Genomic DNA, 23,921 nt, shown 5'->3' with positions numbered 1-23,921 from the left:
TCGCCTAATTTGTTCAGTCGCCTAAAATTAGGCGACTGAACCGGGGTCCAGCCGCCCAAATCTGGGCGACTCCTCTTCAATTTTTTTTTTCAATATCATAAATTAAAAACAATATATAAAACTTACTAAAAAAAAAATAAATACACATTATAACATAAAAATTTACACTAATAGTTTATAAAACAAAACATAAACATATATTTAATAATAAAAAAAAATAACAATCACAATAATAATAATAAAATTAATAATGATAACATTAACTTATATTTAATAATAAAAAAAATAACAATCACAATAATAATAATAAAATTAATAATAATAATAACATTAACAACAATTATAACATACTTCAAAATGTATAATAATTATTCCAAAACATACGGAAAATAAAAAAAATAAAAAAAATAAAAAAATACTAAGAGTCGCCCAGATCTGGGCGACTAGACCCGGTTCAGTCGCCTAAAATTAGGCGACTGAACCGGGGTCCAGTCGCCCAGATCTGGGCGACTCATAGTTTTTTTTTTTATTCTTTTGCAACTAATTAAATTAAAAATAACTTACCTCGATTAATAATTTGCGGATTGAACTTAATTTTTGCTCCGAAATTTAGCTTTTGTAAGTTGGTTTTTAGTTGTAGTGAGAATAATTTTAGTGGGAGTGTGGTATATATAGAAAATTTTAGCTTTAATGGCAATATTGTTATTTTTTCAAAATCTAAGGGCAAAATGGTAATTTACTCAGAAGGAAGGTGGCAATTAAATGAAAAAGGGGGGCGGAATTGGGAAGGAAAATGGGCCAAAAATAACACACACTGGTTTCATGTCTGACAATGTTGTCAGAAAATCATCATATGATCAAAATCAAAACCTGCCATTTGATTTTGGGAGTGTGATTGGAATCTGTAACTTATTTGTCTTTTACGAGTAAAATTTGAAAACAAATTTAAAAGTTTTATGTATTTTACAAAATTATGACATAATTTAATATTGAGATTAGGAGCGATTTTGGGGTCGTGCGAGTTGTCCAACTGCACAGGGCCCCCGAATTTAAAGAGCCTCATGTTAAAAAGTTATTGTTAAATAACATACTAGTGTAGTAGAGTAATTGATAAATATTTTACTTAATGTATCAATAGTTATATGTTCAAAACTTATTGATTATATTTTTCTCTCTTTTTTATGACTTTTCAAAACAATTCTGTACCTTCTAAATATTTTCTTACCTCAATTAATGTTTACACATTCATCAAATATCAATTATCACTAACTTAATTTATAAAAATAATCAACAATGTATTTTTAAATTTTTCAACCCTTCAAACTTTTACTCATTTTATTATTGGTTATCAATTTATTGTTATTTTTTCTCTTCCGCCATTATAACATTAGAAAATAAAGTTTAATTTTTAACAACTTAATTTAAGTTCAAGAAATAAAAATTGTGTTGAATTTTTATTTTGTTTAAACAAATCTTTTTTTTTAATTATGAAGGCCTCAATTTTAGAAATTTATAAAAAATAAACAGGGCCTCGGAATTGTTTGCTTCGCCCATGATTTAGACTACTAATATTTAAGTAAAAGTATTTTATTAAAAATAATTGGTCAAACTATAGAGAGAAAGATTTATATAAAGTGAAAGAGAAAAATATAGTAGTATTGTTGTTTGTTGAATTCTCATTAAGTGAATTAAAAATTCTTAATTAATTACCGTTACTTGTAAATCACATTAAAAAAATAAAAAAATAATAAAAAAATTAAAAAACAAAAAATGGTAAATTAAAACAACATAACTCTAATCCTATCATAATCCTAATTTCTACCATATAAGGATGATTTGTTTTACTAAGACCTTCTCTTAAAGGAATATCCCTACTCCCCAATGCCGCTGCTGGTCTATTTGTAAATAAAGCTGCATAGAAATAGAAACATGAATTATAAAGATTGTGAATAATGAATGCAAAAAATTGCATTTTGTATGGGTAGAGCCGATAGGGATGCTGTAACACCCTTGAATTTTCGACCCTCTAAACAGAACCAAAACCGCAAGGGTGTAACAGGAGCAGCATCTCGATAAATAATTAACATTTAATAATAATGTTTGATACAAAAATTTTGCAAAAGTATTAAAAACTTTAAATCATAAAAAAACTGAAATTGTTTAAAACAAAAGTAAAATATTACATCTGATAGCTCAAAATGAAAAAAAAAACATCATCATCAAGTCATCAATAAAGATACAAAAAACAGCTAAGTTCTCAATAATAGTAATTGTTGCGGCCTGGATCGGAACCTAAATTAAATCCTGCAAAATGCTGTCATCCATGATACGGATGACAGCCGATTGAATTGGTCAGCGCTTAACGCTGAACATAACTTCCTATCCAGCTCAAAATACGGAAATTATACGCTATATTTACAATATAATAATTTAAGTACGAACTTATAATTAATTGACACCACCGTATACTTTTACCATATTCTTTTTCTGTTCTATACTTGTAAGTCATTAAGATATCATTCTCGATCCTGACAGAAGTACGTTACTGCCACTTATACAATTCGGTAATGTTAACACTTAAGTAAGTTCATTTGGTTAATACTCATAACCGTACCATGCATCATAGCATCAACACTAATCAAGTTTATCACTGATCAACAAGCACATCAATATGACACTTCATATATGTAAGGGTCTGGTTAGGTGAGGACCGTAATCCTAAACCCTAACTATGGTGGGAGTCGTCACCCCTCCAATACAATTTATACTCGAGCTCTACAGGATAGGTAGCTAATCTCCCGCATTTTACGTGCCGGCCAACACGAGCACCGGGATTTTACATGCCGGTCCATGGTTCGACATTACCTTACTATCAGGGTCATTCAATCAATATTCAATCACACAAGTACATCACATTTTTATTACTACAATTTAACATTGACTTTGACTTTGATCAACTTAGGGGATAACCTTTTTTATTTAATAAAATTCTTACTCGTAACGTAAAATTAACCTTTATGTCTTTATACATTCATTATTAAATATTTACACATTATTTATAACTTTATTTTTAAAAGTTCGCTAAATTCACACTAATAACTTAATATTCTATTAATGATCTCCAAATTAATATTTTCCACAAGTAGCTACTAAAATCTATTTCTTTTTAAAAAAGTTTCCAAAATCAACATTTCCAACTCTACAATAAATAAAAATTTATTCTCTTAAAAAAAATCAAATACTCTAGTTAAAATTGCATCATGTGGATAAATTTCCAAAATTCTACAAGTTCACAAAAAAATCAATATTTCAAGTTTAGAAAAATAAGTAAACTTATTAGGTTTGCAAAAATCAACATTCTAGTTGTAAAACAAATAAAACTTATAATTTCACAAAAATCAATATTTCTAGTTTAAAAAACAAGTCAAACTTATAATTTTCATAAAAGTCAATATTTCAAGTAAAACTTATAATTTCACAAAATCAATATATCACACATAGTTTGAGCGGCAAGTTTACTAACATTACTTTTACATTATTTTACATAAATTTTGGTCAAATAGTTAGCAAATAAAATATTTTGTACTAAATAGTGATTAAAAGTTACTTTTATTATGAAATCTCATGTATTCAAGAAAAACACTTCAATATTTAATAACTTATAAAAATTTCTCAAAAATATCTTTTTAAATTGTTATCTTATTATTATCACAAAAATAGCTGTAATAATTTAAAATAGTAAATCAAACTCTTTTTTTTTTATTATATGATAGCGGTCGAATGGCCTATAGTGTTTTGGGTCCTTTTCAAATAAAAAGAACGATTTAATTTAATTTATCATACTAAATCCTAGATTTAAATAATTAACATAACCACATACAAAAATCAAAACTTTACGCAATAACATAGAAATTTACTATAAACTTTAAGGATAAACTTAAATCTCAAAATAAAGTATAATAACAATATTATTAATATAATCATACTTAGTAAAATACGTTCATAAAATAACTTACTACCTTAAAAACTAGTTTGAGGGCTAACATAAACATATTAATAAAAATTCTAACATAAAAAAATAATAACATTCCTAATGAAACATTGAACTCATAAACATACTAGCACTAATTTATAACATAAATCATACTTAATATCACTAGAATATAATTTTTCACCCAACTTCCTAAACTTGTTCAAAGATTATTAAATTAAGATACTAAAAATACTTTTAACATACACATACTTAATATAATCTTGATCATAATTTCATTAAACTAACTTCCTACTAAAACATATCAACATATTTCATACTTTGCATATTATAAAGTAAATATAATATAAAATTCCACAAAAAGAGTAGAGTAAGAAGTTATACCAACTAACACCAAGGATTAGTACTAAGTACTAATTAGGAAAATAATAAGAAATAAGACCTCCAAGATAAATAATAATGCTCCAAAGATAATTAATCTAAATTTTCAGAATAATGATGATGATTTAAGCTAAATAAAGAGTGTAATAAGCTCCATGTTCTTGAATTTTTTTTTTCAACTAATAATAAAGGTATTAATGTAGTAAGATTTTAATGAAGTGAAAATATAAGAAAGAATGTTAGAAAGATTTGATGATGGTGGTGTAAGTGATCTCATGGCTAAGAGGGGTATTTATAATGGGTTTGAGAAACTTTGTAGTTCATTAGATTGCATGAAAAAGAGTGTTAAGAGTATAAAAAAAAAGTTAACTTGTGTAAGTGATTTAGAATGTGTAATTGAATGTGTAAGAGTTGGGGTATATAAGTGAATGTCTAAGAGTTTAGAGTGTAGAAAAAGGTTAGCTTGTGTATGTGATGAACATCATGGGTTACTATAGAAAGGATTTTGGTTCATCAAATTTTTGTTCTAGTATATACAACTGAATATACTTTAAAATAATGGGTAAATTTGGTCATAATATGTAGTTTACTTAGAAAATTTTACTTAAACTATACTTAATTAGTAATGTTAGTTTAAGGAAGAAAGTTAAAACGTAACATTTTACAAAACCGTGAATATATAATAATAAAATTTTACTTTTCGTACTATAAAATAATTAAATAATATTATAGTGCGTATAAAAAGATTTTAAACAAAATTATATTTTAAAGTTTTGAAAGAAATTACAAAATTGGAAAAGGTTTAGGAATTAAATATGGTTTGAAATGGATAACCAAAGGATTAGAGATTTGAATTGAAAATTCAGAATAATTAATCGGAAGATTATGATTAAGAATTTTGAGTCTGTTACAGCTCTTCCCCCCTTAAGATAGTTTCGTCCCGAAACTAGAACTTATCGAAAAGGTTAGGGTATCGCTCTCTTATGTTTGCCTCCTTCTCCCAAGTAGCTTCCTCTACTCTGTGGTTTGACCACAAAACCTTGACCAATGAATACTAGAGTTTCTCAATTCTTTGACTCGGGTATCCAAAATCTGATAGGTCTCTCTTCATAGGCTAAGGACTCATCGATGTGAAGGGGTTCATGGGTTAGCATATGCGATGGATCATGAACATACTTCCTCAACTGTGAAACATGGAACACATAATGAACTTTTACCAAAGTCGATGGTAAAGGCAACTCATAAGCAACTTGTCTAACTCTTCTTATAATTTCAAAAGGTCTAATAAATTTCGGACTCACCTTTCCTCTTTCTTTTAACTCAAAAACGTTAGTCTCATTTCCCTTAATTCTATGGATCAACTCAATAATCTCCGGATTTTGAAGTTGTGCCTCATTGATATGGTCAAACAAAGTTTGTATGAATGGTAATTGCTCCCAAACACCGTCTAACCTCATGTTGGTTACAAATCTCTAATCTTAAACTCTGCATTTCACGGTAAAACCCCCAAGGTACAGATTCGACACTCTCTGTCTCCTCCTCAAAACATAAGACAACTTGTTCGCCTTCCTAGGATGTTATAAAATTTCAAGACATAATCCTAATAACCTCAAGCCATAGCCTTTGGCGCATGTTAAATTCCTTCTGGTTGAAGACATACCTCAAGTTTTAAAGATCACTGTAGATCTTACACGGTAGCCCATACAAATAATGTCTCTACAACTTCAGAGCAAGGATTACTATAACAAGTTTAATGTCGTGCATAGGGTAATTCACTTCATGTGGCCTCAACTGCCTCGATGGATAAGCTATGACATTTACATCTTGCATAAGTACACATCATAAACCTTATCACAATAGATCTTGAATCGTTTGCTAAAATCATGTACTATTAATACATAAGCATTAGTGAGTCTCCTTTTTAATTCCTCAAAAGCAATCGTGTACCTCTCATTTTATTAAAATCGAATTCTTTTCTTCAACAACTCAAACATGGGATGAGTAACCTTAAAGAAATTCTCAACATATTTCCTATAGTAACCAACAAAACCCAAAAAGCTCAGAACTTCAGTTACATTCCTCGGAATCAACAATTGGTTATCGTCTTAATCTTCTCCAAATACACAGAATTCCATCCTTAAACACAATATGACCCAGGAAAAACTATTTCCTCAAGCCAAAACTCGTACTTAATAAATTTCCTAACCATTTTTTTTTCTTAAAGTTTTAAAATCCTCAAATGTTCCTCATGTTCTTCCATGTTTCTCGAATATACCAAAATTTCATAAAAACTATAAACTTATCCAAATAAGGACGAATGTATCTCTGCGTCAAATTCATAAACGTTGTTGGCGTATTTGTTAACCCAAATGACATCACCGAAACTCATAAAGTCCATAACTGGTTAGAAGGTAGTCTTAGGAATATCCTCCTCGGCTATCCTTAATTGATGATGCCTAGACCTCAAATAAATCATAGTAAACTCTTGAGTTCCTAACTTCTAATTAGTCGAAAAGATCATCTATCCTAAACAAAGGGTAACTGTTCTTGATGGTAATCTTGTAAATCTCCATATAGTCAATGCACAACCTCATTGTACCATTATTTTTATTAAAAAAATAAAACAGGGGCTCTCCAAGGCGACACATTACGACGAATAGAACTCTCCTTTTTTTCCTAATAACTCATCCACTACTTCCTTAATTTAGCTAACTCGACTAGGATAAAATGGTACAGAGTCTTGGACATAGAGATAACATCAGATAACAGATCAATATGGAAATCAACCACTCTCCTTGGGGGTAAACCAGGTAAATCCTTAAGATAAACATTAGGGTATTCACAAACAATCAGGGTTTCATCGAGACTCAATTTGGTTCTCTCCTTACTATTGGAAATAAAATACATGCATGTATCCCTCGTTTCTATGCTTAATCATCACAATGTCTTGAACGACATAAATGGTTTGAATAGGGGACACATATTTGTTCATAATCGAGCACTCTCCTCCTTGAGTTTTATCTCAAACAATCTTGTCCTTTTGAAAAAATCTGCACATGATGATGTCTCTACAAATCTATACCAAAAATAACATCATAAGTAACCAATTCAAACACTATCAAGTTAACAGTAGATGATGATTTAAAATCTTAAGAGGGAAGTAGGAAAGATATGGTCACATAGGAATGGTGAACATTTAGGTGAACAAATTTGGGGATTGAATTTCTGAGGTTTGAAAGACAGAGGATTTGTGAAGAAAAGAGGTAGAGATAAAAGATCGGTCGACTTTAGAATCAAAAAGAATATGAATCGAAAAATTTTCTACGAGAAAATTATCAGAAATAACTTTACCTTCAAACTCTTCATTCACGTTAACTGCTATTCCAATTGTCAAATCCTAGACTCCTGAGTGAGGAAATATTATAATCTTTTGTTATCTCAAATGAAATTTAAACATGTGATCAATATCACATTCACATAATTATAACATGTAATATATACATGGCCACATAAGCACAGAAGAAAAAATTTGAAAAAAAGTTATTTGGGAAAAAAAAACTCATTTGAAAAAAAAAATACTTTTTTTTTATTTGAAAATGTCGGCTATCGAGAACATTCTTTTACATGGAACTACAGTTCCGGGATTTGAGTAAATTTAGCTCTGATACCACGTGTAACAGGACCAGCGTCTCGATACATAATCAACATTTAATAATAATGTTTAATACAAAAATTTTACGAAAGTCTCAAAATGCCGAACTGTTAAAAACTTTAAATCATAAAAAAAAACTGAAATTGTTTAAAACAAAAGTAAAATATTACATCTGATAGCTCAAAATGAAAAAAAATACATCATCATCAAGTCATCAATAAAGATACAAAAAGCAGCTAAGTTCTCGATAAATAGTAATTGATGTGGCCTGGATCGGAACCTGAACTAAATCCTGCAAAATGCTGCCATCCATGATACGGATGACAGCCGATTGAATCGGTCAGCGCTTAACGCCAAACATAACTTCCTATCCAGCTCAAAATACGGAAATTATACGCTACATTTACAATATAATAATTTAAGTACGAACTTATAATTAATTGACACCACCGTATACTTATACCATATTCTTTTTCTGTTCTATACTTGTAAGTCATTAAGATACCATTCTCGATCCTGACAGAAGTACGTTACTGCCACTTATACAATTAGGTAATGTTAACACTTAAGTAAGTTCATTTGGTTAATACTCATAACCGTACCATGCATCATAGCATCAACACTAATCAAGTTTATCACTGATCAACAAGCACATCAATATGACACCTGATATATGTAAGGGTCTGGTTAGTTAAGGACCGTAGTCCTAAACCTTAACTGTGGTGGGAGTCGTCACCCCTCCAATATAATTTATGCTCGAGCTCTACAGGATAGGTAGCTAACCCCCTATCTTACACCGCATTTTACGTGCCGGCCAACACGACCGCCGGGATTTTACATGCCGGCCAACACGAGCGTCGGGATTTTACTTGCCGGTCCATGGTTCGACATTACCTTACTATCAGGGTCATTCAATCAATATTTAATCACACAAGTACATCGCAGTTTTATTACTACAATTTAACATTGACTTTGACTTTGATCAACTTAGGGGATAACCTTTTTTATTTAATAAAATTTTTAATCGTAACGTAAAATTAACCTTTATGTCTTTATACATTCATTATTAAATATTTACACATTAATTTTATTTATAACTTTATTTTTAATAGTTCGCTAAATTTACACTAATAACTTAATATTCTATTAATAGTCTCCAAATTAATATTTTCCACAAGTAGCTACTAAAATAAGGGACTCATTCCCATTCATAAAACATAATTCAAAACTTATCAATAAGAAATCATTCCCATTCCATCTCATATAATCTAACATTTTACTCTCGCGACATCAAAACCCATTTTCTACCATCTCTACAAATCGATCCACACTTTAAACTATAACTTAATAATGTTTAATAGCAAATCATAGTCAACATAACTCATATAATATTGTTCACGCAAAGAAAACATATTCAAGATGCATGCAAGAGTTAGCTATTGCGTGTACTTACCTGCAACTGCAAGATAACAAGTTGCAACAATCACTTCGAAGGAGTTTCTTACGCCCCTCTTATAAACCAGGCACCTATACATGTTTAAAGTAAGACTAGTAAGTCTACTCGACTTCTTTTAGGAGCTACTTGCTCTACTAAGTACCCTACTTCGATCCTTACAAGCCACAGCTCATATGAATAAGCAATCTAATCAAACACACTACTCACAAACAATGTCATCAATCAATCCAACTATAACATTAGTTTCCATTAAATTCTACAATAAGGCCTCTTCAGGAGGAAAGATTCAATTTATACACTTTTGCAATAAAACAAGACTATGTAGCCTTAAATCGTATAATGTAGTGCATTACACTCGTTTTCAATGCATGATGATAATGATTTTCAATCAAATTTGTTCCATTTCTCAAGGTTTGAGGTGACAAAGTATTTCAAAACAAAGCAATTAGTAGTTTAGACATCTCAAAATCATACAAGAAATTAGTTTGGCAACAATTGCATACTAACCACATCAATTTTCCACAATTACAATGACAACACTTAATCCCCACAAGCGACACATGATACAACAATTCTTTATTAGTAATTTTATCAATAGGTCTTATAATTATGGGCATTTAGAATTTATTCTTAATCATGAATATTTATTGGTTTCAGAGTCCATATACAGTCGGACATCTTGCACATGCACAAAATCAATAGTGATTGAAATATTCTAGTGCATATTTAATTCAACGCTAGAATTTTCCTGGTTGGTGTTTGAAATATTCTTTTTGGTTAGTTGAAGACTTGGAGTATTATCTTCAACTTGCATTTTGCCTTTCTATCAGTTAAAGAGAAGTTGACATAAGAGGTTCTTGGCCATTAAAAGAAAGCATTGATAGACAAATGACTATTCTCTTTTTTCCTCCTCTTTTTCTAACTAAAAGAAAAAAAATAAAGCATTTTTTATTATTACAGGATAGGTTGAGAGAAGATGAAAGTTATGTGAGAATCGAATCAAAGTCCTTTCATGAAATATAATATTTGCTCTCCAACTAAGATAAAACCCGATTCTCTAACGTATATTTTGAAATCAAATTGAAAATTTTAGTACTCGGTTACGTATTTTTTTTTTTTGTTGGTAACATTTGAAATTTTTTCTTTTATGAAAAATTTTTCTAATTGGTTGAGAAAATAAATAAAGCAATTTCATTGGTCCATTAATACAATGGATAATAGCAAGGATGTTAAAAGTTCCTTAATCATTGTTTACCCAAATAACAAAAGCAAATATTAATAAATCTCATATCAAAGTCAATCTCTAATTTCTATTTCTACTTTCTATATAAAACATAAAGTAAAGCGTCTTATAATTACTTTTATAAATTATCGTGCATGATACCAAACATAACAAATATTGTAAAACGGAGAAAGAATTATTCAATGGAAAACTTCACTAAAGCACTTAAAGATATGCTTGCTTCAAAGCACACAACTTGATGGTGTGTTTATCATATCTACTAAAGGGGTGTTTTTGGCATCAAAGAAAATTAGAGTTAAATTCCAAAATATGCTTGTTGAAGATTTTAATGGGCATTAAAAACAAGTTGTCTCTTCCAATACCACCAACCCCCGCGAAATTTTACCTTAAATTGCAATAAAAATTGAATGGTGATATTTATAATACAATTTAATGGAGGTTTTTGGTGGTTAATCTCACTCAAGGTTGGTGGCCGATAGCGGAGTTGTAGTTGGTCGATAGAGAACTTGTTGTGTTAGTTGGTTAAAGGAGTTAGGGTTGCTATTACTGGGGCTTTGAGGAGAAAGAGAGGATAGGTAGAGTTGAGATCATGGTATGTGTTTCTAAGGATAAAAAGTGACCTTTAGGTAAGGCCGTAGCCTCGGCTCTGGGGTAGGCCGGATGGGCAATCGCCCAGGGTATTGAGGATATGTGCACTCCGCGGTATACATCAGATATTTGGTGACGTTTCATTATCACACTTTCAGCAGTTTCATTATCTTTGGTGACGGTTTGGTGACGGTTTTTACTAATTCTACGGTTACCATCTTGTATTATATAGATATTGGTTGGAGTTAATGAAAGGACAACACAGATATTCCCGTATTATAGTTTTCTCATAGTATCGAAGCCACGTTAAACACTAATTTTTTTTTTTCTCAAGGATTTTTTCAGTAAAATGGTGGACGATGAAACACCACTACCGCCGCCACCTAAGTTTGATTCCACCCCAGGGCCTAATGTTGTGATATAGAATTTAAGTGAAACTTTAGAAATGTAAAGGGCCCCGATGCAAGTCCAACAACAACCAAGCAAATGCAAAACACAGTAGAAAAGAAATAAGAAATCTTGGAAACGCGCTCTTTCTTGAAAAATGGTCCATCTGCATTGTTTCTCTTGATAAATTTCCAATGCTTTACAAAGCAACTAAATTTCCAAATAAACATGCGTAATGTAACGGAGTACCCTTAGACATACAAACCATCATCCTTTATAAACCATCTCAAACTACAGAAAATTACAATTATATCAAAATTCCAAATACCCGCTACAAAAATGAAAAACCTAGAAATTAAAATAAGAATATGGTGGAAGTTATGGAGTTGGGTAAATTGAAAACCTGAGCCCATTTTGAGTTAATGGGTTTTCAAAGATGGTAATAGCCATAGTTCGGTCACAAGACCTTTCGTAACACTAATCAGCACAATTGAGAGGATGGAAAAAAGTAGAAGTTAAAGTTTAGCAAATCAAATTGTGGGAAAAGAATACCAGGAAAATTGGTGATTTCGGCTGAGAGTCATTTCTCTTATCCTGCAATTTAGAATAGTGTTGGCAATGAAATGAAAGAGAAAATTTGATACATTGAAGATTCATTCCAATTAAAAGAGAAAAAAAGCAGAATAAGAGAATAAATGGGAAATGAGAAAAAGAGTAATCAAAAGAAGTTAGGGATTCACTAATATTTTTAATCAATATGGTAATGGTAATCATACTATCTATTAAAAAGATTTTGAAAATATTTATGTGCCACTCATTCAAAGTTATGCCACATGGATTGTTGAGATTTGCTAAATTAAATTATTTGGCAAGTTATGCCACTCATTGAAAGTTTGTTATTTTTCACCAATTAAAATAAAAATAAAAAGAAAAATAAAACATTTAATTAGCTATGTTTAAAATGGAGCTAATTCAATAACACAAATTCACATAAAAAACGATCTCTCAAAGAGACCATCTTTCATAGGATGGTCCATTTAATTTTTTTTTTTAAAAAAAATTCAGAATTTGATTTAATAAAAAACTGAAATTGTGAGTTTTAAAAAATTATCCTCCTCATTAACTGTCACTTGTTAATTCCTTTTCGTTGAATGAACAAGTTTGATTAATCTTTTCATCTTTTCATCTTCTTTATTTTTCTATGTTTATAGGTAAACAAGTTTGATTCATTTTTTTAGGGTAATTTTGACAGATTTATTTATTTAATAATATGTATTTCGTGTGGATAGTATGTAATTTTTTCGTGTGAATAATTTGTAATTTTTTATTACATTTATGGAAACTTATATGAAGAAAGCAAGCTTGATAGAAGATTATTAATCCCAAATACAAAAACACGAAGTTGTGTTATGTCAAATTGAAACAGAAGAAAGGGCGTGAATGAAGTTGGCATTAAGAAAATAGTCAGTAGGCATTCAGTATATTATATGTAGGCATTAATTATATTGTAAGAAGGCATTAAGCATATTATACGCAGGTATTAGGCATACTGTAAGTAGGCATTAAGCATGTTGTATGTAGGCATTAAGCATATTGTAAGTAGACATTAAGCATATTATAAGTAGGCATTAAAAAATGATGTAAATAAGCATCAAGGATACTATAAGTAGGCATTAAGGATGATGTAAGTAGGCATTAAGAATGATGTAAGTAGGCATTAAGCATACTGTAAATATACTGTAAGTAGGCATTTAGTATGCTATAAGTTGGCATTAAGTATAATGTAAGTAGGCATTAAGCATTCTGTAAGTTGGCATTACAGATGATGTAAGTTGGCATTAAGGATTTTGTATATATTGAATCCTTTTTGTAACATCCGTCTTTTTTTTTAAATAATAATAATAATAATAATAATAATAAATAAATAAATAAATTTCAAAAATTTAAAATATACATATATATATATATATATATATATATATATATATATATATATATATATATATATATATATATATATATATATATATATATATATATATATATATATATATAACTCTCTGTTAACAAATGACTTCCCACTTTTCCCACTAAATCTTATAACCAACCTCACATAACTATTATAAATTAAACCAATTACCCTTAATTTCATTCACATTATTACTCACACTTCCTTTTCTTCCTACAAACTCTTCCTTCATCTCCCATTTGCTTAAAATTCAGTCAAGAAAACGCAAGATTTTGATATTAAAGACAGCGAATTCGTAGGCAGAGATTATTAGGAGCGTACGTTGTCTAGGATCGCATGACAAGGTAATTCTCAATGTTCATCTAATTAGGACTATCTCGTTAGTATTATGTGCTAAGTGATAATTAATGTGTTTAATAGAATGCATGATTTTATATGACTTTATTTTATATAATGTTATGTTTTATATATTCTCAAATTATATTTACTATTATTTTTGTCAAACTTGAATTTATAATTATTATTTTGATAAAATTTATATTATTATTTTGATATCGAAATTTGATACGATTTATTTGAAAGAGAAATATTTATGATATTAATTCCTATTGCCACCAATTGATGTTAGAATGGTGATTTGAAAACTGAGATTTCAATTGGATATTCCCGAGATATATATTTATTGGAAAAATTTATGATCATAAAATAAAATGTATAATGTATGTTTGTGTGTTCGCGACTAATTATTAAAATATATTAAATCATGTAAAGTGTAACATGAGGGAAATGAAGCTCTTATATTTGTTGTGATCCTAGTATAAGGGTCATGAACAAGTTGTCCTGGTTGGTTAGTATAGCTGCCGACAGGTATTATTATTTATGATACTTGATACGATGTTTGGCCTTCCCTCTATTTGTTGTGATCCAAGTAGGAGGGGTGTGCACATTAGGGTTCCCTGAAACTACTCTGCTGGCCTTGAATTATTTGGGGTGACGACCTCTTGTTGAAGTAGGTATAGGGGTAAAGCCTCGGCCTACTGACGTTCTCGTTCCCTCAGATTATGTGTTTGTCATTATTAATTATCAAATAAATAAATTGGTTTATGTGGTATTAGATATATTGTTTTCTCAAATTGTTTTTCCTTTAACTCAGCTATATATTATTTTCTAAAATTATTTTCAATTTAATTATATTTTATTTTCTTTAACTATTTTCAAGCTTAATCGTTTTACGGGATGGAGTTAGAATTACTTGATTTCCTGATTTTGGGAGCTTTTCCCTTGTGTTTCTTGCATTCTTATGTTGCAGGTTATTGATTGCATCGGAATCGTGGAGTGAGGATCACTTAGAAATATAGTCGTATTTCAGTTTAAATTTTACCTTAGGTTGTTTAAATTTTATATGGACACAAATTACGTTTCAGTCTTTTCTTATGTTGTAAGACCCTTTGTTGGATTTAAAATTATTAAGTTATTTCTTAGTCGTTAAGCCTTACATTTATTTTATTAGAAATAGATGTGGCGGTAACACTCCCATGAGTAGGTTTTGGTTCATGTTTTTCATTAAAGGTGTTTTCAAAAGTTCGACCTATTTTGAGGGTGTTACACTTTTACATTTTAAAAATTTGGTATTTTAATGCCTACTTACATCATCGCTAATGTTTACTTATAGTGTATTTAATGCCTACTTACATCAGACTTAATGTTAACTTAAATCATACTTGATGCAACTTTACATCAGACTTAATGTCAACTTAAATAAATGCCAACTTACAACACACTTATTGCCTACTTGTATCAGACTTAATGTCAACTTACATTAGACTTAACGTCAACTTACAGCACACTTAATGCCTACTTACATTAGACTTAATGTCAGCTAACATCAGACTTAATGCTAACTTACATCAAACTTAATGCCTAGTTACATTAGACTTAATGTTAACTTACATTATAGTTAATGTAACCTTACATCAGACTTCATGTCAACTTACATCAGACATAATGTCAACTTACAACACAATTATTGCCTACTTATGTCAGACTTAATGCCAAGTTACATAAGACTTAATGTCAACTTATAGCCCACTTAATGCTTACTTACATCAGACTTTATTTTAAAAAAATACAAAACATCAATTGGGAGTTTAATTTTTAAAAATCAAGAACCAAATATGAGCCTTTCTTTTTCATTCTCAAATGTATTGCAAAATTTAGAGACGATTAGCAGAATAACCATATTAGAGGCGAAAGATTTTGTGTTAGACACAACATGCCAGAAGAGAAAAGAAGATAAATGAATATAACATTAAATACAATGCTTTGTTTGAGGAGAATTACTCTTATTATGCTTGAGAAGATGAAAAAGTTTCTTTTTGAAACTCACAAAACTTACTCTGCATTCTTATTTTTCAGTTTTTTTAATGATTAATGATTAAATGAAAGATATGGAGTAGGCTAGGCTTGAGGATCGTCTCTCATACCGAGGGTCCCTCAAAAGACTAGCTGATGCAATATAATATAGATTTGCTTTTATTACATCATAAAAAGATAAAAACAGCTCTATCATGTATTTATATAAGGTAAGATAATTAAATAATTTTATTATAATGAATATATTAACCTAATTAGGTTTCTTATTTACTGTAATTTTTTTTAAAAAAATAATACTGATTTGTTTGCCATAGTAACATTTAAAAAATTGTGAATTTTTAATATCTTCACTTTTAAAATTTATCACAATCACATTGTTATCATTAGTTTATATCTATTATTGCATTTTATTTATATGTATTTATATACACTTACACATCTATGCATTGCACAGGCATATATACTACTACTCCATGTATACTCCACACATAGATAATGTTCATTAAAATAATACTTCTAGAATTTCCAGAGTGTTGTGATTGTGGTGTGGCGTGATGGTGTCATTGTATTTGTCCTCATGTTTTTTAGTATTTTAATATATATATATATATATATATATATATATATATATATATATATATATTACAAACTTAGTAATATTGGAATTTCAAAAAAAAATTGCATATAATATGGGATGGGGGAATATTTAATTTTCATGAAATTTATTATAATAAACAAAAAAATTATATTTTTTCTATTAATTTTTAGAGGCTCATTTTTTTATTTGGCCTAAGGCTTCCAAAACGTCAGAAACAGGCCTGGGCAAGGGTATCAATTAAGAAAACTCTTACAAACAGCCAATAATGAAACATAAAATCAAATTCGTTCCAAAATAAGGAGGTTTTCTGAGGAAAATAACATCTTCAAAACAGGTACTGAAGTTTATGACAAATTTGGATTAATCGGTAATTCGGAATGCAGCAATTGCAGAGACTAATTCATGCAGTTTGCCTGGAACAGAAAGATGAATACACAATCATGATTCATGAAGCAAACATCTGAAACGCAATGTGGCCAGAGCTCCAAGAAGTCTAGACTCTAGAGCAGTAACACTCGCGTTTCTCATTAACGAACCCTGTAGCTCAAGCAAAGTCCTTACATAACTGTCTGCTAGACTCCTTCCTAATCTGTGAAGACAATAATGTCAAGAGAAGAGAGGCACTAATGACTACAGCTTGCACTATCTTGCTCGGACTTGAGTAGTTTCGTGGTAGTAGACATGGTCAGTCTTGAAGTCTATAATGGGGCCTACATGTACTAATTTTATGTTCATTCTATGAAAAATGTTGATGGGGCACAGGAATTCCTAGACCGGCCACAAGCTAGATTCGCCTGGGAGTATAAGACATCATGACAGTTACTATAGTCTAATGATCTGATAAAAAAGACTCGAACTAGATCTGGCTAAACATTAGGACACCTAACCTTGTCCTTTCTTCCTGCATGAAAAATGTTAAAACTAAAAAGTTCTTAAGATGGAGTTGATACCAACACTCTATTACCCTCAATGCCATAAAATGACTCCCACATAATCTTCCACCTTGGTGGGGTTCAGAAGGTCAGATGTATCCAACTTTATCGAGAAATTGTTATCAATCGACCCTTATTAGCAATAAATGGATCTAAACCTAAGAAACATGAGAATGACTTTCGCATGTCACTACGACCTCAAAAATGAATCCATAATAAATAATTTTTGACCCTTTCTTGAGGTCTGCGCCATAGCAAACAGCCATTACAATGTAATCAACAGTCGACACACAATCAACACTAGTTCAAATTACAGACAAACATAGATAAGAGGTCGGGCGTTCAAGGCCAAACACAAAGGGGTGATAAAAAATGTTCAAGAATATCCCAGTTGGAAACTAATTCAAACTGCACAAAGGCATTGAGAGCAAAAAAGATCTGTAGCGGAAATAGAAAGGAAAAAAGTTGAATAAAATGAATTACAGAAGAGAAAAATTATAAAAAATGGATATATGCAAGGAAAAGGAACAAACATGAAATAAATCAAACATGGAACTATAGAAGCATATCAACTGAGTGAATATTGCACAAAAAGGGCAGACAAGCCCTACCAGCTCAAATCCTTAATTGTATCCAACAAAAGGAAAATCCCATCAATATCATTCACAAAGTAACTGATGATTAACTAACAATTAAAAATAATGAAAACCTAAATTTGGCATACCAAAATTTTGAGGATCTACAAAAAGATATTGCTGCCCTTACTCATATTCAAACTGCACATTTACGTGCATATACTGCCGCATCAGACGAACAATGGAGGAAGTAAAATTGGCCAATATTTGGCATTCTTCATATGTTTTGGAATCAGAAACAGTTCCATGAATAATCAGCTTCTCAAGGTTAGGGCATTTTTCCAAAAGCTCTTCAACCCATTGAGAAAAAACATCACTGATGACATTCCAACCAACTTCGAGTACAACTACATTGTGCAGTTGATAAGAACCCTCCAAACCATAATGAATCACACCATTTCTTAAATCGTTACTCAATGAAAGATGCCTCAAATTCGGGAAGCAAATTTCAATATTTTCTAAATCGACAATGTCATCTTCATCTTCAAACACCACATCCCAAAGTCGAAGAACTTTTAGATTCGATGACCCAGAGATCATTTGATAGAACCTCGGCCAGATGATTGTGAAGTTGCTAACATCAACAACTTCAAGAGATTCAACTGCTTCACCAATGTCAAGATTTATAACACTAACATCATCAATCTTTAAACGCTTCAAAGTTCCTTTCCCATAAAAAATACATTGCTCTAGGGCACATTCTTTCAAATGCATATCCTCAAGTGAATCGGCGTCTAAAACGAACTTGTCCAAACTAATGGCTTCAACGTAAATAGTTTTAAGCGTAGGACAACTCAATCGTATATTTGCTTGCACATCAGACATGGAAATCTCAAGATTAATAAGGGATAAAGTCTCAATCTTCGGGCATGCAATCAAGAGAAGGCTCAAATCCAATGCTGAAATACTAACATAACTCAAGGATAAGGAAGTTAGGCAAGAAAACCTTTGGTAATTAGGTTCAACTCCTGTAATAGTATTATGAGCCAAAACCAACATTTCCAATTTATGTCTCCCACAAATATCAAGAATGTTAAGATTAGGACTTGTTCTAACATTGTAATGCAACCTTCTCAAACTTTCCCTAGTATACATAAGCCAAGCAATAACAGTTGAAGCTGAAAACTCGTGTACATCATCCATTAAGATTGTCAAGCCTTGCAAACCACAAGTTTGGAAAATAGTTTGTGTAATTAACATCTCCAATTGACAAGGCGATAAATCGCGGTACAGAGGCCAATCATCGGAATTGAATGAGAGAGAATGGAGGTGGCTACTAAACGCTTCCCTCCATTTTTTACATGTTGCAGATGCAATCACCACATCCCTAGCAGTCCCAAGGCAAGACAGTATGTTTCCAACTACCTCAACAGGCAAATGCTCCATTTTCTAATCATATATCAATATCAATTAACCTAAAAGAAAAATAATTTTGTGATTAATTCATCGTCCATAGAAGATTACTCCTACATAATTATAGCATCAATAGATCATATTATCACATTCAGATCATAACCTATTTCTTAAACCAAATTATCAACAGATTAACAAATCATTAATCAACATATTGGCAATTTCATTCAGCCAATCAAGAACAATTACAAAATTAACATCTTCCTTTACTAATTGCATAATCTTCCAACCACATAAAAGATCCAAACTTCGACAAAATCATCAATATCAATGTTTTAAAGTTACAGATCAGCAAGACTAACAATCACACAAAGAAAACTTTCTGACTAATCAATAAAAACCAGATACGTATATTGGATACACAGTCGGAAAAAGGGGAAATTGACGCATACCTAATTGAGAAAACTGCAAAATAAAGGAATCAAGATGAAGAAAAGGCCTGAATTATAAATCTGGTGATCAGAGAAAAAGGCAGAAGTTGTGTTGATCGAAGCAAAAATTACATTAGATTAAATAAAATTGGATTAGAGGTAATATAAGAGCGATTGAAGCCCAAGGCCTGGTTGCAGGCGTAAGTTGGGGAGAGAAACTCGCCAACCCTTTGAAAACACTGCGGACCGAGTTTTGTTGATTGATTCAAATTAACTAAGTCAATATTGGATTTGTAGGTGCACCGGGCAATGGGTCGGACTCAGCTCGGATTATACATACTTTGACTTTGCTCCGGATTTTATTCGAACCTTTTTTTTCAGTTCACCTCCACTCGGAGTCGGATTATGCATACTCCAAGTTTGCCCCGACTCGGACCTCCAACGGAGTCGGATTATTATCAAACTTTATCGTTGTGATATTGTACTAATGATTTAAAGCATACAAAGTTAACAAAATATATTTTTCAAATACAATTTAACAAAAAAATATGTACTTTAAATTCAAGTTTAACATGAGAAATATTCCTAATACTACAATTTAACAAAATTTTCTCGCATTTTAATTTGGCGTATTTTATTTCTCTTGATCCGATTTGTCGTATTTTGATTGATTGATCTAAATAAAAATACCAAGTAGTTTTTCAAAATCAAAAATTCCAATTAATATAAGAGAGAGCTTGAATTAGTCACATCCAGAGTTTTAAAGGAAACAGAATATTGGGTTAAAAGTCAAATTTAAAGTCTGATTTCCTTCAGGGTCGAAGTCGGGTCGGAGTGTCGGATTTTTAATAAGGTCCAACTCCGGTCCGTGTAACCGCCTCAAATTATGAAGGCAAACACTAACTGGAATTTAGTATTAATCAAGCGGAAGCTTACTTTTGCCAACACAATTAAGGGGTTACTTAAAGGTCAAATCAATATCCAAACAATATAACAGAAGTCTTAACTGTCCAAAATATAGGAAAATTACAACCAAATCGAAATAAGTCCAAAGTTCAAATTACATCCTTAAATTAGTCTAAATCTAAACTAATAGTCTCTCAAATACAATAAAGAGATCTAAACAAAAGGGGAGTCATACTCCAACTCGGGTTCAACTTCCGCTCGCATATCCATTCTCCGTCGAGGTGCCATAGGGATTTACTCTATAAACAAAACCATTGGAAAAACATACAAAGCATAGTATCAGCAAAAAGGCTGAGTATAAACACACTGGTGTCCGTCAAACAAGTTATTAAAATCTTTTTTTTTTGAGTAAATTCATTTTGAAATATGCTTTTTCATTTGATAAATCATATTATGATTCAAATCCAGTTCAATGGCTCTATAGTAATTTCAAATTCTCATTTTTCATCATAAATCATAAGATCTCAATAGATCCAAATCAATTTCAAACTCATATCATAAGTTTACATGGGTACTCTGTGAGTCATCCTGTGACTCGTTTGGTAGTCGGTCTACCGTCCGCGACATGTCCGGCAAGTGTAACACAATGGTATTGTGAACAATATGCGCTCAGCATTAGTGAGCTATTTAATCATGCACACAACATTTGCTGTGGCATATGTACCCGCCATTTAGGCTAAAACCTTTTTTTTGTTCATAATATATATTTTGTAATTTTAATAGCATTTGAAAGTCAAAAATATTAACTTTTTTCATATGATAAACATCTTTTATTTGCACACAGCAAAACATACTTTATTTGCGACTTAGCAAAATCAAATCATAATATTTCCCACATGGGTAAAACATGCTTAGCATAATCATATAATTAAACATAAGCTTTGTATTATATTGGGGCATCACTAGCATGTATGGAAATGCATCGTAACAAAAAGTAATTAAAGTTCAATACGATTTTTATTTTTTTAAGGAAACCACTAAAATGTTTCGTTTCAATCCTTCTTAAAGTAAATATAACTTGAAAGGGTTTTGAAATTCATTCAAAAGAACTAGAATATGATTCATAAGTCTATAAAATCATTACGACAGAAGCTTTCATAAAACACTATAATACGAGATAGTTTTGCCGGTAATAAAATCGATAATTGATTTACAAAGTACATATTAATTCTCCAACAAGGCCCAAATTAATCAAGTCATTATAATACCTTATTTAAAATGAATTTAAGGTTGTCCCATCAGATTATAATTGGTTATGCGAATTTATAACGGTATTACAATTATTTTTGACAATTTTGGTATTTACCGTTATTTAAATGGTGTCTTAAATCCGTAAAATTTATAAACCATCTAATTTAAACTTAATTTATACTATGAGACAGTAGGTTATTAATATAATTATAAATTTTTTTATATAGGTCTATTTTTACCCAAATTTAATTAACAATATTACACTTTTTAATAAATAAACATTTTCTATTAATTTGATAAATTAGTAAATAATTAATAATTTATTTTATAAAATTATACCAAAGTTTCTGAAGTCATATAATATGTTTATTAGGCTATTTGAACTTATAAAACTCATGTATGATGTTTTATTATTTTGTATAGATATTTTATCGATAAATAGAATAAAATAGGTTTAAAATTATTTGAGTCCGAATAAAATATTATAAATAATTATATGATATTTCAGAAGCTTTAAGGGGTATAAAATTTTAAATGACCATTAAAAATCATGTGGGGTATTTTTAATAATTAATATCGTTATTTTACCGATAAACCGAATAAAATTTATTTAAGTCCATATATGGTCACGAAAATGCATATAAGTTTTTGAACAAGTATCTAATGTTTATATAAGTGTCTCATAAAATTTTCATGTCCAAAAGACGTCATTTAGTATTTATTTTATATTTTACCGTTTTCAAACTTACCGATTATTAATAACCGAGTAAAAATTATTAAGGTCCTTAAATGTCAACGAAACCTTCCCAAACTTTTACCAATTTTACCTACTGTCCATATGAGTATGTGATAAAAACTCCAAGTCCGTATGTCGTTGTTTGGTAACTATTTTATATTTTACCATTTTACAATTTACCTTTAAACAATTTAACGATTATTCAAAAATAATAAAAAAAATTCCAAACTAAATATATTCTTGCTAAATCTTGTTGGAGACATTATAATATGTTTTTATTAATTATTTTGATGATGAAGAGTTCATCTAATACCATGTTTTATAATAAGAGTATTTAACACCTTAAAATCCATTAAAATATCAATTTAACGAATAATCTCAACAAAAAGTATCCAAGAAATTTTCTTAACATATAGCTACTGGAAATTTCTTTTAAAATGAATTTTAAATATTTTCAAATTCATATAATCATTTCCATCACAATAACTTTCACAAAGTAGTGTTAAACATGCCTTTAAACATACAATAATTTATAAAATCAACATGCATGATGCCCACAATAATAATACATGTAATAAATTATTCCATACTCAAATTTATCATTTTGACATCATTTTTCAAGATTTAAGAACTTCTCTTTGGGAATTTTAATTTTTTTTTAAAAAAAAGTTTATACACAAACTTTCTCACTTGTTCTTAAATCCTTTAAAAATCACCCCATATGACAAACCTCGACTCCAAGCCTATATAATTATTCCGTAAGCTCCTACGCGTTCTTAGAAGCGGTTCTAACTTCGGGTCCTTGCCCTTCAAGTCTCAACTCCAACTTTTCAACTAAACATATTGCATTCATTCAAAAATCAATAATAATTTTGGATTTCTAACATGCACTTAATTTTTCCAAGTTAGAGTTGTTAGACTAATACTTGTGATGATTTTAACATATTTGGAGTATACTTATTATGTTGAGCAACATACTTAGTTAAGTCCCATAATTTTACTTGAATCCTTTAAGTAACAAAATTTATATGTTTGTAGA

The 23,921-nt window shown here is 30.2% G+C and overlaps 1 protein-coding gene across 1 annotated transcript; it reads right to left on the bottom strand.

The window, feature by feature from the left end:
- Positions 1–18,054: 18,054 nt before the first annotated feature.
- Positions 18,055–20,268, bottom strand: LOC130827366 (F-box/LRR-repeat protein At1g67190). Its single transcript, XM_057693061.1, has 2 exons — positions 20,011–20,268; positions 18,055–19,620 (listed from the first exon to the last, which is right to left on the bottom strand). Exon 2 carries the CDS (start codon positions 19,589–19,591, stop codon positions 18,332–18,334), a length of 1,260 nt encoding a protein of 419 aa, XP_057549044.1. The 5' UTR covers positions 19,592–19,620; positions 20,011–20,268; the 3' UTR covers positions 18,055–18,331.
- Positions 20,269–23,921: the final 3,653 nt, after the last annotated feature.

The sequence above is a fragment of the Amaranthus tricolor genome, chromosome 11 (assembly GCF_026212465.1).
Source record: "Amaranthus tricolor cultivar Red isolate AtriRed21 chromosome 11, ASM2621246v1, whole genome shotgun sequence".
Lineage (NCBI taxonomy): Eukaryota > Viridiplantae > Streptophyta > Magnoliopsida > Caryophyllales > Amaranthaceae > Amaranthus > Amaranthus tricolor.
The sequence above is the reverse complement of the archived record's forward strand: the minus strand, read 5'-3'. Positions and strand labels throughout refer to the sequence as shown.